This window comes from Macrobrachium rosenbergii, chromosome 5 (assembly GCF_040412425.1).
Source record: "Macrobrachium rosenbergii isolate ZJJX-2024 chromosome 5, ASM4041242v1, whole genome shotgun sequence".
Classification (NCBI taxonomy): domain Eukaryota; kingdom Metazoa; phylum Arthropoda; class Malacostraca; order Decapoda; family Palaemonidae; genus Macrobrachium; species Macrobrachium rosenbergii.
In genome coordinates this window covers 11,203,418-11,219,969 of record NC_089745.1, presented here as the reverse complement: position 1 = coordinate 11,219,969, position 16,552 = coordinate 11,203,418, and the positions used below count along the sequence as shown (strand labels likewise).

At 38.0% G+C, this 16,552-nt stretch overlaps 1 protein-coding gene across 13 annotated transcripts in view; it reads left to right on the top strand.

The window, feature by feature from the left end:
- The window catches only part of LOC136838504 (uncharacterized), a 136,297-nt gene that overhangs the window by 96,675 nt on the left and 23,070 nt on the right, over window positions 1–16,552 (top strand). For 3 of the 13 annotated variants that reach the window (XM_067103556.1, XM_067103559.1, XM_067103558.1), the window contains one exon: window positions 13,149–13,279. The exons of 8 other annotated variants lie outside the window; for them this stretch is intronic. Coding sequence is in view for 1 of the 5 variants with exons in the window: in XM_067103550.1 (XP_066959651.1) it covers window positions 5,165–5,215 (51 nt within the window). In the remaining 4 variants the exon portion in view is untranslated. Of the gene's footprint in view, window positions 1–4,902; window positions 5,216–13,148; window positions 13,280–16,552 lie in introns of those variants that run through there. 2 more of the 13 variants (XM_067103554.1, XM_067103550.1) reach the window with 2 other exon arrangements.

The following is a 16,552-nucleotide window of genomic DNA, read 5'->3' as shown; positions in this document are numbered from 1 at the left end:
GAAACATTTTGATGTTATAAATTAAATAAATTTTTTCAGTGATGTGATCTTTATTTCCTATTAGTGAAAAGTTGTCACCTAATTTTTCAATCATCGTGGCTGCCAGGAAGATACTGCTGTCCAAGGTCTAGAGAATATTCTGTAGACCTTGCTGCTGCCGGTCACAGCGCTCAGATAGTGTAGAGGCAAAACGCGCTAGGCAGCACGATGCGTCACCAAGGTGGGCAGGCATATGCTAGCAGAGGTGACTTCGGAAGCGTGTTGTGTGAAGCCTAGTGTAAACGAGCCTTTTTGGCTTCAGTGACACTAGGTAGTTTAGGGTCAAGATTCTTTAATTTGTAAAGTACAAGCCTCCGGAGATATCTTCATGATGTACCGGTATACTACGTACATATCTAATAAATCTATATATATATATATATATATATATATATATATATATATATATATATAGATATATGTTCATCACTATTAGTATAATATTCTTCCATAAATAAAAACCTTCCGAACCGCTAAATTTAATCAGATGATCAAGAAAATGCCAAATGGTTGCGTCACGCCCTGAGTCACTCTAAGTTTGAACCTTACCGCCCGCCCCCAGGATCTTGCGTCGTACGTACCCAAGTTCATTCATGTCAGAGACGCTTTTGTTGAGTCTTACGCCATATTTGACAACGTCCCGGAAGGCCTGGTATGTTAGTGTCATATATAGTGTGTAGTGTGACCGGAATAGTAAAGTATGTGTTTTTACTGTGTCCTTGGACGAGGCACAAACTAGTTTCGTATCGAGTACCAGTAGCCAACGGACAGCAAAAACGTTCTGTGCAAATCTCTCGTATGATGAAAAACCGTTGTCTTTCCCTGCGATAATTGTGATAAAGAGTCACTTTCGAGTTTGTTTTATCAGTACGGTAATACCCTCGAAGCCATTTCTAGGAACGATATTGGTTTCAGATATGAACCTTGACAGTGCGGTTGGAATAAGAGACACTTTGAACTGTAGCTGAGACAGGTTTGTCGTTTAGGCGGGAAACGAAAACGTTGCAGGTAAGAACACAAGTGATTTCAGTTGCGTCTCTCTCTCTCTCTCTCTCTCTCTCTCTCTCTCTCTCTCTCTAATATATATATATATATATATATATATATATATATATATATATATATATATATATATATATATATATATATATATATTTATCAGGATGTGTATTTGGATACTGTTTAGTTAATGATTAGAAAAAACAATGGAAGCCTGCAGAGAAGAAATGTTTGGGGATAAGATTGTGCAGTAAGTATTTTTACTAACAATATGTATACAGAAAATAAGCCCACAGGACCTTTCTGGGTCAAATTTTATAAGGCAGTAATATAAGATTGATGAGAAAACCTTTCTTGTGTTTTTGGATTTCTTAATGAAGAGCGAGGAGCCCATCATTTACACAGGTATGAAGCAAGACAGTGTGTACCCCGAAGGAGCTAAATGGCTACATCAGTTCCTTATTAACACGTGAGAGATTTTTGTGGTTTCCAACTCTTTCAAGTGTCAGTCACACTGTAAAATAGTTTGCCAGATATCTGTTAACATAGAAATGTTCGGGTAACGTAAGAACTATTAGGTACCATGCATCCAGCCCTGTGTTATATCATGCTCCACGTTTTCCATTAGGGAGAGAGTCGTAGAACCCCACAAGTTCCTGCACTTTGACAATTATTTTTTGGAAGAGGCTGCTTCATTATATAACCTTCAACCCACGGTGAAAAATCTTTGAGACACACCTGTAGGTCATGTTCACAGTCTACCAGTTACAGTCTTCAAGCCCACTGCTTTCCCAGCTAAGATCCAAAAATATAGAGGACGGGTCTTTACCTCATCTGTAAGAGACCTCACTGCCCAGTTATTTCCCATGTACACTTTTCTTAAGGTTTTAGTTGACAAGGTTGTAGTAGTATCTAACAGCTGATTTTAAACACCCTTAGTAGCAGAAGGTTCTTCATCAGCATAATTGACATGCACCTTTGTTTTTGGCTACAGTTATTGAAAGGATTGCGATTTTTGTCCACCACAAACGTATGTCATGGAATGGTGGGTTTCCCCTTTGGAAGTTAGGTCTAAATTAACATTGGGGTTTTATGAATCTGCTGTATATGAGCACTGTTTGGCGGCTAAGTCAAGAACCTTACTTTTAAGCTTAATTTTTCTGAATAGTCTATACAAACGAGTTTATCCAAATAGGGGACAAGCAGCGTTTTGAATACTTCGTTCTTTGCTATAATGACCAAAAAGTCACTTGTTCGAAAGCAATAAAAGTGCCACCACACCAAAGGACAGGTAAGCCATAAACCGTTCCTTCAACCCGTATGGTTATTGCACATTAAATATCAAGTTTTGATTTCTTAAATTATTAAGTAAATTTAGCAGCCTGTATTAATATCGTATAAAATGCAAAGTCGATGATAAAAATAAGACTGAAGTTTCCGTAAATAATGACCTCTCAGTACCTTGCAAAATTAACATCCTCAGAATTGATAGTTTGATGAAGGTACTATATGGTTTTACTTTCGTGTAGATGATTTGACTGAAGACATTTCCCAGTTGTGTCATGCCAGGTTATTTCAGGTTTCACTCATTAGCTCTTGGGTATGATGTAATAAAACGTACTTACAACTGGGCCACATATGTATGTGAAGTTTCAGTTGATTTTTTTTAATGCCCTTTATATGAAAAGTAAAACCCCTTTAATAACAATAATAGCTTTTTAAATTATCGTTGGATAATTTTTTTTTTAAATATGGATAATTATGTAAATTGTATAAATAGGCCAAAAGGTAGGCCTCAAGCTGTTGGTGCTAGATTTACCAAGGACAGAAGACATAAGACCAAGTCCAAGCCTCCGTATTCCAAGGTTGAGGCCAGGCGGCCATACTCTAAAGACATCAGTGTATATATTATTTGTGATTCAAGCATAAGTTGGCATTTCCCAAGTGACTGTAGCTAGATTTTATGCCCACAACCAACAATTGTTTCCTGTTACTTTGAAGTTATGTCGCCTAGAGGTACTTGGATACACTTCCTAGAAAGCCCATAATAGCAACTAAGCATCAGCGATCAGTTTTCTCGGTTAGCTGCTTGACACCATTCTGAAACAATCTGAGCATGCAATCATCATCCCTTGTCAATTAAGTCAATGCTCTTCACATTAGTATCCACCTTAGACACGTAGGTTACTTGCTTAGCTTTCGTCTTTGGTCTGTTATTCCGCTAGAGCCCAGAGTTAATTCCCTGTCAGTACATCCAGTTTTTCGTGGACTGGTTTTTGAATCAGCAGGTAACTTCTTGGTGCAAATGCCTGTAACCAGGCCGGCTTGTCTTTTTGTCCAGTGTCCCGTCAGTGGCTCCAGTCCGTACTCGGTTGAGTGAGTGTGCACTTTTGAGTTATATGGATTGGAATACCTTTCTCCTATGTTAAAATTTTCTGTGTAATAATAAATCTAAAACAATTTGCATGGTTAAGGACCAGATCAGAATTTGTAAACAATATGCAACTACTATAATAATTCAAGTGTCCCAGTGACAACCCCGATCCCTAACAGATTTGGAAACTAATGTTAAAGTTGTGTGCCAGGCCTGAGGTTTTACGGTAATAATCCACATGGAAAACACTCAACTGCATTCAAAGAATGATTTAGAGTTTATTTTTTTTTTAGTTACTCTAAGAATGGTCGAAGGTTTCACACTTTTAACTGGAAATGTTGAATTGAAAAGTTTCACTTTTTCAACAAGTACCCAGATTGAATAGGAAAGCGAGGACCTGGAATTATACGTTTTTTTTATCGTTTCGTTGAAAAGAAATCAAGATCGAAAATGCTAGGAAGTTGCATTTCAAGAGTATTAAGAGTACGAGCTTGGAAATGGAATTATGAAAGTACTTTCACACAAGTAAGGCCGTAACTGGTTTGTTTTGTATCTGTGGTTTTCCAAAGCCGTGATCATTTCGAGTTAAAGCATCTGTTGATGTTTATGCATAATTTTTTATAGCTTAACCTCTACGCTTACCTATATTTGAATTGGTTAAGCAAAACTAGTGAAAAATATCGGGACAACTAGTTCTTTTACGTCTAAGATTTTGGTAGTACCTGCTTACCAGGAGCAAGATGTGACTGAGAACGGAAGTTACCTTAGGTTTAAACAACAGTCGGGAATGTTGTCTTCCATCTTGTGTGAACATTGCGCCACCTGATAATACCTCTGGTGTTTACATTTCCGCGGAACTAAGAGGAAGATAATACTCAACATATATGCATGAGGTTTTAGATCCGGGGATTGGTGCCAAATGCTGTATTCAAGCAATGATTCGTAGCCGTAGTTGAAATATTTGATGAGAAGCATGACAAGAAGGGATTGGGCGGGGTTTATGACTACATGCGTTTTATTATGTTTGGCAGGGGTATTTCAGTAACGTCTGTGTAGAAGATATATATCGTTTTTTAACATTGTTAACTGCATATTTTTGCTTATTTTATCATTTTGTACAACTTTTAAAAAGTTTGATTGCATCATACGTCTGGCAAGTAAGTGTAGAATCTGGCAATAAGTAAGTGTAGAAAATTCTCTCTCTCTCTCTCTCCACATCCAACTAATATATATATATATATTTATATATACATACACATATGGACTGAACTGGTTTCTCAGACAGTTCCTCTTCTATGTTAATCGTCATCACGTAATTCATTTCATAGGACTAACTGAAATAAGCATAAAATATGCACCCGTGGCGTATAAGTAACTTTGCAGACTTTGGCATATCACACACGCACACTGCGCATTAAACTACGTTAAAACAAAGAAACAAAGAAATTCAGAGCAAAGCGCCCGACGTAAGCCCTTTCTCAACATGATGCAATCGTAGCTCGGTAGTGGGGCAACAACCACGCTTCAATTTGTCCCCGTCGTCGTGGTCCAGTCAGCCCCAGTGTTTCTGCTAGACGTACGTAGGAAGATCTCTTGTGAGGTGCCAGTTGAGAAATCTCGCAGCCAAAGGTTCTCCGTCTGTGATTTCTATCGTGTGATATTAAAAAAAAAAATAGTATAGTTATGCTTTACTGATCTCAGAGGAACTAGTACAAAGTTATTAATATTTACGAATTATATAAAAAAATAGAAATGGTTGCACATTCGTTGGGATCAGTACTAACTCCCAGGCCACCAACATGGGTAAGACATCTCTTTTTTTTTTATTTTTTAAAGTTATTCCTGCCGAATGTCGTTTTGTTAGAATCTGAATTGTAGAAACTGCTGTCATATGATTCAGTGTGTACAAGGTGCTGTTAGTGTAGTTTACATTTATTTTAGCCTACTTAACGTTGTAGGGTATTGCACCATATGTCTTTGAAATTTTCAGAACTAACTGCTTTTTAGTTCCTGCTGTATACTTCGTGTTTGACATTAAACGACATTTAGGACTCATGTTCATAAAATTGAAAATCTTTTTTAGATTTATATGATTTAATATCGAAAATTAAATGGTACAACGTCTCGCGATTATAGGAAATTTTATCTCTCCCGTATGTATTTACACAACATACACACACACACACATATATGTGTATAAATAAAAAGATATATATAATTTATAATTGTATACACATACAAACAACACCCCTACTTGTTAATCGAACAAAATCTTAAAATGCCTCTCTCTCTCTCTCTCTCTCTCTCTCTCTCTCTCTCTCTCTCTCTCTCTCTCTCTCTCTCTCTCTCTCTCTCATTCCAGGCGTTTCTCCTTCCTGTAGGCTTGTCATTAAAAAAAAAACACTTCGAACATTGTAAATATAGATGAAGGCAACCAAAGTAAGCTTACCATATTTCTGAATGCTTTACAGGTTATTTTACAAATTTATTAGTCTTCTTTTGCAGTGATTTCTTTATTTGCATTACCTCTTTAAATGTGACTTGCCGTTGGAGCGGTAGAAACTGCCGCACCCCATTAAGCCTTGTGTGTGTGTGTGTGTACATTTATGTATATTATATATATTTATATTTTTATATATGCATTTATATATATAGGCCTATATGTCTATTATATATATACTGTATATATATATTGTGTGTGTTTTATAAAATTTATATATATATATATATATATATATATATATATATATATATATATATATATATATATATGCATGTGTGTGTGTATGTTTTTATAGTTTTATATATATTATATATTTCTCATGAACCGGGACATATTTTATATTCACAAATATGTAGCCATAAATATCATTTAATATTCAATTCACTATACCTCGGGAATAACTTCTACCCAAGGGGAAATATAATTGATAAGTGCTTTGGCACCATCGGGATTCGAACTGATGCTTGGTTGGTTTAGAGACAATGATGCACAGCGAGTTTCTACCGCAGAGCCACCTACATTGCGTTTTCCCGGGCTGGCATTGAAATGTATGCCCCTCGGGTTTTAGTACGAGGGGAGGCAGCTGACTTAAACACTGCTTTCAAGAGATGTGCTAGTTAATTTCGACACATCTTGACATATTCGTGTCGAATTCAGGTTCTGTACGTGGAATCAAAATCACCCCATCTCCTCCACGATAGCTAAGTACTGTATATGACACTTGACCAAAATGACCCCCGCTATTAGAGAGTACGTAAATTAGTAACGAAACAATCAGTAAATATCCCAGAACTGCTCCTAAGAAGGTTAAATCATTTTTTGAAAACTGTTGGATTGCTTATGAAAAGTTATCTGTCACTCAAGAAAGGAAGTCCCACTGTATTGATCACAGTCTGCTGTATTGTGTTCTGAGGTACTGGGAGGTACTCAATACAGGTAGTACAGTTTACTGATTAACGTAATTGTTCAAGTGAGTGATAGCTCCTGCATATTATAAAAGAGACCAGGATTATGTGGAAGTAAAAACCAGTCATGGAAACCACCAACGTTCTCTAGGGCAGATGCCAAGTTACCACCAAATTGTTATGGGGGCAACTCGAAAATTTAGAAGAGGAGAGAAGAAACTTTCAATAATGTCAAGAGATTTGGGCACAAAACTGAGGTTCACAAAAATCTAGACAAAGGTGTGTTGGACGGAAGGTGGATCTAACTCATGAACATACATTTGTTTATATGCGGAGTTTTGAAGTTTGGTCGTGGTCCTACCAGTTTCACAGGTTCTTGAGCAACATAAGTTATGAAAATCCACGAATAGAAATTCTGGCAGGAAGGCAACAACCTTACAAACTAATGCTCAAGCATGGATTCTTTTTAGAAAAAAGCATATTTAGACAAATCTTGCTACTGTCAGATATATAACTATTAGCACTGCATTATTTACAAAAGTTCAGTAGAGAGTATGTTTCCCACGACTCTACTTGAGTACTGAGCACCGCCTGAGGCGAGAAAGGACAAAAAATAGGGATTGGCAGTTAATGTGGCACAACATTGTGTTAGTAAAATCTGCTGCCTCAACTCCTAGGGCCTAGGCACTACTTAAGGTCCTTTGCAACGTCCCCTCGACCTCCTAGATGCAACCCTTTCATTCCCTTGCATTTCAAACCTTTTTACCGTAAATTTTCGTTTCAGAGCTAAATGACTTCGTACGTCCCAGCGCTTGGCCTCTGGCCTAAATTCTATATTCTGTTCTGTTCTGAGGTGAGAAAGGACAAATAAATCAGGGTTGGCAGTTAATGTTGTACAACATTGTGTTAGTAAAACTCTGCTGCCTCTACTCCAGATTCATTGACTAATATTAGAAGTTTCCGACAGTACCAAAAATATTAATAGATGATGTTCCCAACAAGTCCCGGTAGAAATTGTATAAATTCAGTTCAAAAGATGAACTGGTTTTCAGCAGTGTGATTTCCATGGCCCAGGAAGCTGAAGAAATGCTGCCAAGGAGAAGATACAAACAGATTCTCATGAATTGGTGCATATTTCCAGCTATTTTAATTGGGTGCTTGGTAGAGCTGTGCTGATGTTGCTGGTGTTATGGAGACGGACGAGGATACGACAGATGATTAGACTGTCTCTGGCTCAGAGGATTCATTGTTCAAAGACAAAGTAATGCAGCAGTTCTCATTATTATACATAATTATTTTGTTTGAGATTAGAATTTTGACTTGTGTTGACTTCCATGTGAAATATATACAATGGACATTTGTATCAGTACTTTCGCTCGTGTTTATCCTACCTGTTGTTACTGTCATACGTGGAATTAGTTTAACAGGACACGGAATAAGATTGAAATGAAACATCCGGTGCCTCGATTAAGTCCCATTTTCTTAAATGGGACTTACTCGATTATCATCGTCAAAGCCAAGCCCATCTGAAACCTTTTATTATTAAAGGGACAAATTGTCTGACAGTCTACATAGACGGGATCCTTACGGTAGGATTACCCTGTTTATAGTTTTGTGCGTCATTTCTAATTTTAAAGGTCCTCTGCCTTTTTCTATGATGTGGGAGGAGGTACGACCTTTTTAGTAGTCTTCAAGATGCAACATGCAGCAACTGCCTTTGGTGATGACGTGTCTGATGTGGGCGTAGTGCCTCTCCATATAAGCCTGGACCTTACAAGTTGCATAAGTAAGGAAAGAAGAATGATTTACGACCCGTCTTTCCATTTCGTCGGTCAGAAAATGTCAATATTATGACCACTTTTATAGCCAATTTAGCAGTCTGATTATTTTCTGTTAGCCAAACGAGGGAGCAGCGAATATCGCTTATACTGATGACATCATGTAGCAAAGAAGAAACGGCTCTCTGCCCCCTTGCAGTAAGCTCTTGAATGTTTTTGTACGATGATGTCAGAGTTTAGAACGGAAATGTGTGTTTTTCGTTAAATAAGGTTCCTTATCCTCACTATTTCAAGTGGGTTGGATCAGCCACAGTTTGATATAGGATGATTTCATTTCCGATTATATTATGTGCCGTTTTCTGTTGTTTTGAAATCAAGCACGTATTCTTTTTTTTCAGTAATGCGCAATGCCGGTTTGAGTTGCCTGTAAGTGAACTGCTCTATTTTAGTGTTAGATCCAGGCAGACCAAGTATGTTATGTGTCAGTCGTAGGACTTGCAGAAATAATTCATTTGACCTCAAAATCGTTTTGATATAGTCGTAATAGTTCGTAAACGGTTTTTGTAAATAGTGAAAAAATTTAAGAGCCGAATGAGTGTCCCATATAATTATATAATGAAAATATGTTCAGTATATGTTCAAGTATTGTCAGTTCTGAAATAACAACAAATACCAATGTAGTAATCCTAGTGAAGATTCTTAACCTGCGGTACCTGTCGAAACCTTAAACCTCGGGGTACGAGACATGATAGCCAGTGCAATGGCACTGTATATTTACTGTATGATTATCATATGTCTGTATTGTATTTATATTGGAAGGGGGGGGGAGGAATGAGAAAATTTTCTGATACATCAAGGGGTAAGGACACTGAAAAAGGTTAAGAACCACTGCTGATCAGAATTAATTGAACGCTGAATCCATTACCAATTATTATAATAAAAAAATCAGTGCGTGTAAATGTTTTGAAAGTTTGGATTGTATGTGGACTCCGGATAGTAAAAATTAATCTTCGTTCTTCCGTATGCTACAGAATGCTGTTGTGCAACGGCACCGAAATTGATTGATTTATTTAAACCAGAAACGCCGCAGTCATACACCTTTTAAAGGACGGACTTTACAGCCAGAGCTTCTGTACAGTGTCATGGAGTTCCATTGATTACGTAAAAAGGCTTCGGAGGCGAAGAAGACTTGTACCAACAAACGAATTAATTTGCGCCGCAAGTCAATTTTACGGGTGGGTCATTGCAGCTTCCCGCTAGTTGGGTTTTCACCGGAAATCCCGCCTTGGTCACACTGCTTACTACGCATTCGTCAGAGAGTTTCAGGAAAATGTTACGTACAATTCTTCGTAGAGATCGAAGCCGCAGATGTCTGCGATTGGCTCGTTGGTACTACTGCTCCTCCTCCCAAATGGCTTGCGTAACCTGTAGTAAGACATTACCCGACTACCGACTGAGTAAATGCATGAAGTGTTCACATACAAATGCCACATATGTGAATATGAGCGTGTAAGGCAAGATGGGGGTAAGCCTCATACCATTTCAACCATTTTAAGGCGTTGGATAAATTTAACTTACAAGACAGCATTTCTTCCCGTTGGGCGTCATTCTTCCAGAATTCTTCTTGCGCAGGACCCTCCTAATGTGCAATGCGTTTGATCCTAATTATAATATTAATTAAAATATTGAAAATTACGACTGCAACCTTTTATTCGTGGTGTAGAGACCAAGACGTCATTTAATTTCGAGCACTCTCTCATATCCGTTTAAAACTGGTTTGTTATCATTTAATCGTATGACCCTTCCGAATGACAAAATTCTATTGTTTACGTGTTTTAATAATTAATGTTTTATTTCTTGGACTTTATATTTAGTCATCATTGCCAATAGTTTTAGTTCTCTGAATATTAATTGTTTCCGAATAATTGATGTTTTGAACATAACCAGTCCCGAATTTTTTTTTTTATTAAATGTAATTTGGGCACTCCCCTACTTACGGAAGAAATTCTACTTGATAATGTCATGTATTCTATGGCCTCCATGTAATCTTACAAACGCTCATATACATATTATAGGACCATGCTTTGATGCGTAATTTAAAATATTGTAAAAAAAAGATCTTCATTAAACTTTTGACATAAGGTTTAACTTAATTCTGTGCTTTGCTGCAGTGAATGATGAAAAATCTAAATTTATTATTATTTTTTTAATGTTGAATGGTACTCATGCATGGTTTGAAATGATTGCGTAACCTTTCGAAATAGTCGCATAAAAAAAACATATACCGGTGTTTTATTTTCTTATCCGAAGTGGAAAGTAAATAGCACGTTTGAGCTTGAGGGACGGACGGCGGGCGTATTATTTCTAGTTTTCTTCTCGCTCCAGATTATGGGGTTTTCCCCCCCTGCTCTTCCTACGAAACAGTTTTCCTACTTTGGTGTTCGTACGGAGGCATTACGTTTATGTCTAGTTGCCCTGAAACCACCGTGTATGATAAAGAAAATGCTGATAACAGTCATTCGTAGACAGCTTAAGAACAGCGTCCAAACCGGATATCTTGAACCATTCAATTGGTCGAGAGCAGCGGTTCTTAACCTTTTTCAGTGGCCGTACCCCTTGATATCTCAGAAAATTTTCTCGTAACCCCCATCCAGTAGAAATACAAACGAATGATAAATTATAGGGTAAATATACAGTACCATTGCACTGGCTATCATGTCTCACACCCCAAGGTTCAAGGACTCGTACTGGTACCCCAGGTTAAGAACCACTGGTCTAGAGAATTTTTTTTGCTCAATAATACCATCGGGAGAGGAAGATCCTTTGCAGCAAGCTTTGACATTACCTGCTTCATTACGCCTACAAGTATGCTAATCAATAGCTCGCCGAATTCACCAACAAAAACCACCCCATTTACCAGCCCTGTCCCTCACTTTTGCTTTATCCGAAAAATCAGTAAACAAAGATAGATTTAATAAGGAAGGGCAAATCGTTATTGAACTCTCATTAAAATGATTCGATGTATAGCAAAAGTAGGCTATAAAAGTTTCAGTGTGCTCTTTCTTGAATCTTCACTGTTCATTAGGAACTATACAGCATTTAATTTCGTGGTCCATTATATACGGTATATATATATATATATATATATATATATATATATATATATATATATATATATAAAAATGTATATGTTAGTTAGATTAGTTAGATTGTACGGCGGTGGTCAAAACTTGAGGGTACAATAGTACAATGTGACAAGTGATTTCTTTTGTTCTTCGTACTGTCCTTGAATATTTCCTTACGATTGTATCTCTGAGATCGCTTGGTACTTGGTGGAAGAAGGATAAACGAACAGAAAACCACGTCCTTTTACTTTTACCTCCAGGTAAACAAAATTATGACGAAACCTTGCAGCTATTAAGAAGCACTTTATTGGGTACGTCGAAGTATTTCCTGATTTGTGAGTAGATATTAAGAAGCACTTTATTGGGTACGTCGAAGTATTTCCTGATTTGTGATTAGTGGTTTGTTATTAAAAAGAATAATTTCCGTGAACTTTATCATTCCGAGAAAGGGGGTTCGATCTTCGCCTGCGTCGTTTTCCGGAGGGCGTGAGAAGCCCTAGTACTAGTTGCTTGAATAGTCGCATTTTACCCCCTTGAAGGACGCGTTGAGATCGCCCCTTCTTAACCACTCATTCTCCCCAAGGAGCCTCACATTCCCCCCAAGGAGCCTCACAGTCGAACAATCGTCTCCCACATGACTGCCACCAACGGCCGCTGCAGGCTTCGCTACGTGTTAGAACTCCAGGGAGACATGTTCCGACCATTTCGTTGCGCCCAGGACGTTGCCTCCATTAATCCTGTTTGCGCCCAAGGACCTTGGTTGCGCCTAAGACTGAAGGCCTGGCCAGGAAGAGCACTGATGGATTCCTGTTATTCTTGATGAAGTAAGTACCATCGTTGACGCTTCGGAGTAACGACTGGAGTCAGAAAGAGAGTAAATAGCATATCGCTTGCGTGTCGGACGGGTAGCATCACATAATTCTCTGTCTCTCTGTCTCTCTCTCTCTCTATGAAGCTGCATACGATTGCGTTGGCACTTGGCAGTGTGTGACTGCCCTTATTGGTAAAAACAAAGAATATTAAGTCTTTTAAGGGGCTGAGTCAGTGCCAGTGGTTGTTTCACTTGGTTATTTATTATTATCTTCCCTACGTTTCTCTCTGTTTCTGCTTTTATTAGTGCAGTATTTGTATTGGTGCTTTCTTTGTAGTTGGTTTAGTTTTTTTTTTATTAATCCAGAATAATAAAATTCCACATGCATTCCCTGAAGCTGGCGCTGCAAATCAAAACTAAAAGGGGAGAATTGTTCCCCTTAAATGTTACCTATGTTTTGCAATGATATATATAAAATATTAACATTCCATTTACTTTAATTTTAAGGTACTATATAATTTTGACATGATATCTTCGAGGTAAGACTTGATACGCCATGACCTACCTTGAACCAATCTCTTCCCGCGTGATTTTATTTACAAATTCTTTTCCAGGATCGTTCAGAGTATACTGCTGTAAAGTATAAATCTAAACTTTACGGTGCTATCTATGAAGAATATAAGGTTAACCTCTTTGGAATAGGATAAATCAGTTGGGATTTTGGATCGTATACATAAACCCCCCTGTAAGTAGCATTTGTTTAATGTCTTTCTTTTTCTTAGTTTTAATCTCATTTTTATCTTCCGTGGAGGGAATCACTTCAATGGAAGGTTATCGTTTCAATCATAAACCTTTTTGGTTCATGGACTCAAACGGTAATGCCCCTAAATTGCAAGAAAATTTAAGTTACCCAAAAAGTTTAATAGGTTAATGTATTTGGTTTGTTAGTTTTAAGAATAGGAGAGTGCAAGGAGTTCTACGCTTGGTAGTAGGAGGGTTGTCAGTACGAATACTTGGTAGGCCTATAGGAACTTCCATCTTGCTTGCAGTAGAAAGAACACACATATACATAAAAAGTTCCAGGACGCCATAGATGATTTATAATTGAGAACTGAATACTGAATGACTTTTCCAGTACCCAACGTGAAGTTGTAAGGAGTTGTAAGGACACTTAACCCACTGTCTTGCACGAAGTTGAGGCGGGACTTATTAGTGAGTAACGACCGTAGGGAGTTATCGTTGATAATTTTATATTGTCTATGAAAATTACAGTCTTGTTATTCGTAATAGGAAGGAGCCTCTGGGCAGTTTTCAAAGAAATACAAGAAAATAATTGCTAGTGCCCCGAGGCAAGGTCAGATATTCGTACGATTGTGGAAGACGTGTTCTCTTCGAGATGTTCGCTCGTGAAGATAGTAGCCATTGTTTTCTTCCCGTTTTTATCGTTCTTTCCAGGCCAACAATGAGGGACTCGTGAAAAAAATGTTTTATTTCTGCACAGTCACCGTGATTGGGGTGAAGTCCAGGTATTGTCGGGGATTTTGCTTGGCGTGAAGTTGCACCATAATGAGAAATGACCGGTTTTTTTTTTATGGTGGGTTTGATGTAATATCATGTGATAATTTTTTTATCTTTATTCTCACCCGATTGGTTTCATAGTTATTTTCACAAGGCAAGTTTTTATTTTTCGGCCTGACGCAGGTTTTTCATTACGGTTAACAAGACATTTTCATGTCGGTTACAAGAATTGTGTCCACTTTACGATACGGAATTAGTTAACTTATAGCCGATTTGACCAGCCAATGACTTGACGTGGCGCAGTATGCCGATATATTATCGTATATTTCAACCTTGTGGTGCTGTATGCTCATAAATGTTATCTTAGATTACCTTTGAACGCTCGATTTGTTGTAATCATACGATATCTTTCCAAGTACCTCCTTGTTTGAAGGCAATGAATGACGAAGTTGGTCGCTGTGCTGATTCTAAGTTTACTGACGCAGATTTCGAAATGTTTGTAGACTAGACCAGTGAATCAACATTTGGGGTTCCGGGTCGCTCTGCTTATCAGAGGGAGTTCCTGTTGCAGTTTGTGACGCTCTGCGGCAGGTCACGTTATGAACAGGATACTTCGTGCGAACGTTGCTCGTAAAAACAAATGGGGTTGTTCCGTCATTTGGCTTTTTATCTGATACCCTTTATCGCCCGTTGTGATTGTCCCTGTTGAGAATATGTTTTGTTGAACGATTTTAGATTGCAGCGGGAAAATTTCCTTAAGGAAGGTAATTGAAAGTGTAGCGTTCGTAGGCCGGCAGTCCCAGTTTAGTTAGCATTGCTCTCTCTCTCTCTCTCTCTCTCTCTCTCTCTCTCTCTCTCTCTCTCTCTCTCTCTCTCTCTCTCTCTCTCTCTCATGATTCGTGACGTCTGCAAAACTTAGGGTAACTTTGTGTGGTTGGGATCATGATTCATGTTGCGAATGGACTTGCCATTTCTTCCTTCAAGACCTAATCTCCATACAAGGCCAAGACTGCTGTGGTGAAGTTTGGTTGCTCCAAAAATAAGTTAAGATCAACACGACTGACGTAAAACTGAAAAACGATCAGCACTCAGTGAAGCGGATGCATGATAAAATACGCGATGCAATATTCAACTCTTAAAATAATTTTTGCTAGTATGCTGCGATCAGCTGAGTTGTTATACAAAGCTGCTGTGTTTGGACGTCTTGTTAATGGAAATCTCTTAATTTCCCGGCTATTTCCGCAATTTAGTGTTGGATTCTTTTACTTTTGTCGTGTGAATTTGCAGTTGCCGTGTTTTAGATATTGAGTCACGCTGAGGTATTTACTATAAAATAGAAATAATAGATATAAAAGTTAGTTTAACAATATAACAACTCACGAGCATGATCAGATTTGTTGTGGGCTGCTGGTCGAATCAAAGACACTTGCCGGTATGTGAACATCTTAGCGCTGATACGCCTCGTTCGGTTGTACAGCCCAGAGATCCACAACAGGCTTCTTAACCCCTTTAGAACCTTACCACACCTAAGCTGGCATAAAGCCGGATTAACCAAACCAACCTTCAACAACAAGCATATATGTAAGCACAGTTTCCCCTCTCTCATCTGTATCCTAGAAGACGGCAGTCAGCCTGGCTCAGAGATGAAGGATCTGACGTTGTGCTTTGTCACACGAAACGTAATTTGTCCGCTGACTCCCAATCGCCTTCTTCTTCTTCTTCTTCTTCTTCTTCTTTTCTTCTTCTTCTTCTTCTTCTTCTTCAGTTTCGAAACACCAGGTCAATTTCCGTGGTTCTTGCACCACAAGGTACTTGAGGCCATTCTGAATGTTGGCAGAGTATGATGTTCTAACAATCTCTGCTATTGGGGTTCCGATAGAAACATGAGGTATTTGGGAGCCCAGTGGCTGAGTTCCCCGAAAGACTGAATTAATATAATCAAATGAGTAGGAGAGAGCTTTATGTAATGCAAGTTTATGCTAGTGCGTTCATCTCAATCCGATTACTTTGCTATGTAATTTTATATGTAATTTTCAGCCGCTTATCAGTCACACTTGAAAGTTAGCTAATATTGGAAAAAGATAAGGTGGTAGATTACACCACATATAGTTTCCTGGAAAGGATAGTATCTCGTATAAAAAAAAATGCCACAATGTTGAGAAATGTAATTGTGTTCAAGTTGCGTCAGGTTGTGACAACCATTTGAGGCTTAGGTGCAGGGTCTCTTCTCGAAGTTTTGATGACAGCAGTGAGAGTGAAATTAACGCAATTCAGACGTGTATAAGATTCTCGTTTGTTTGCAAAGATTATTTATTGTTATTATTGATACATGTTAAGATCTGCTTTAGTTGTTAACAAGATAAAACTGAAAATATAGATAATTGTTATTCATTTGGTCGATTTTAACATTCGGTTTAAGTGCTGAGCGAGCGAAAGTGAATTTTGAATTTTTATTTTTATCAAGAATATGAGGTACTGCAAGTGTGATAAGTGTTTCCTG